General features: G+C 39.4%; 1 protein-coding gene across 1 annotated transcript in view; it reads right to left on the reverse strand.

The window, feature by feature from the left end:
* Positions 1-209, reverse strand: part of LOC119588617 (tRNA (guanine-N(7)-)-methyltransferase non-catalytic subunit WDR4-like) — a gene marked incomplete at its 5' end in the record, with an annotated part of 7,340 nt that extends 7,131 nt beyond the window's left edge. Inside the window, 1 exon segment of the mRNA XM_037937257.1 lies at positions 28-209. Coding sequence (XP_037793185.1) covers positions 28-209 — 182 coding nt within the window.
* Positions 210-317: the final 108 nt, after the last annotated feature.

A 317-nucleotide genomic window follows, 5' to 3' on the forward strand; every position in this document is an offset into this window, starting at 1 on the left:
TAAAACATGCATATCCCCTGAGCTCACCTGCAACCAAGATCACTTTTGAGTCTATGGAGATGTCCACAGAAACAGGCCGTTTGACTAGGTTGTGGGTGTGCTGCAGTGACCAGGACTGTGTGCACCACACAGTCACTGTCTTGGGCTCACATGCAACAGCTAGATATTTTTCATCATCTGATATCCTTGCACAAACCACCTGGTTCTTGCTGCAAAACATTGTATCTGTGATTTAGTAAAATATTGAGAAATATTGCAAGATTAGTAAATATAGGCTAATATATAGGATAGTTATATAATCTAGACATAAGCATTAT

The sequence above is a fragment of the Penaeus monodon genome, chromosome 24 (genome assembly GCF_015228065.2).
Source record: "Penaeus monodon isolate SGIC_2016 chromosome 24, NSTDA_Pmon_1, whole genome shotgun sequence".
NCBI lineage: Eukaryota > Metazoa > Arthropoda > Malacostraca > Decapoda > Penaeidae > Penaeus > Penaeus monodon.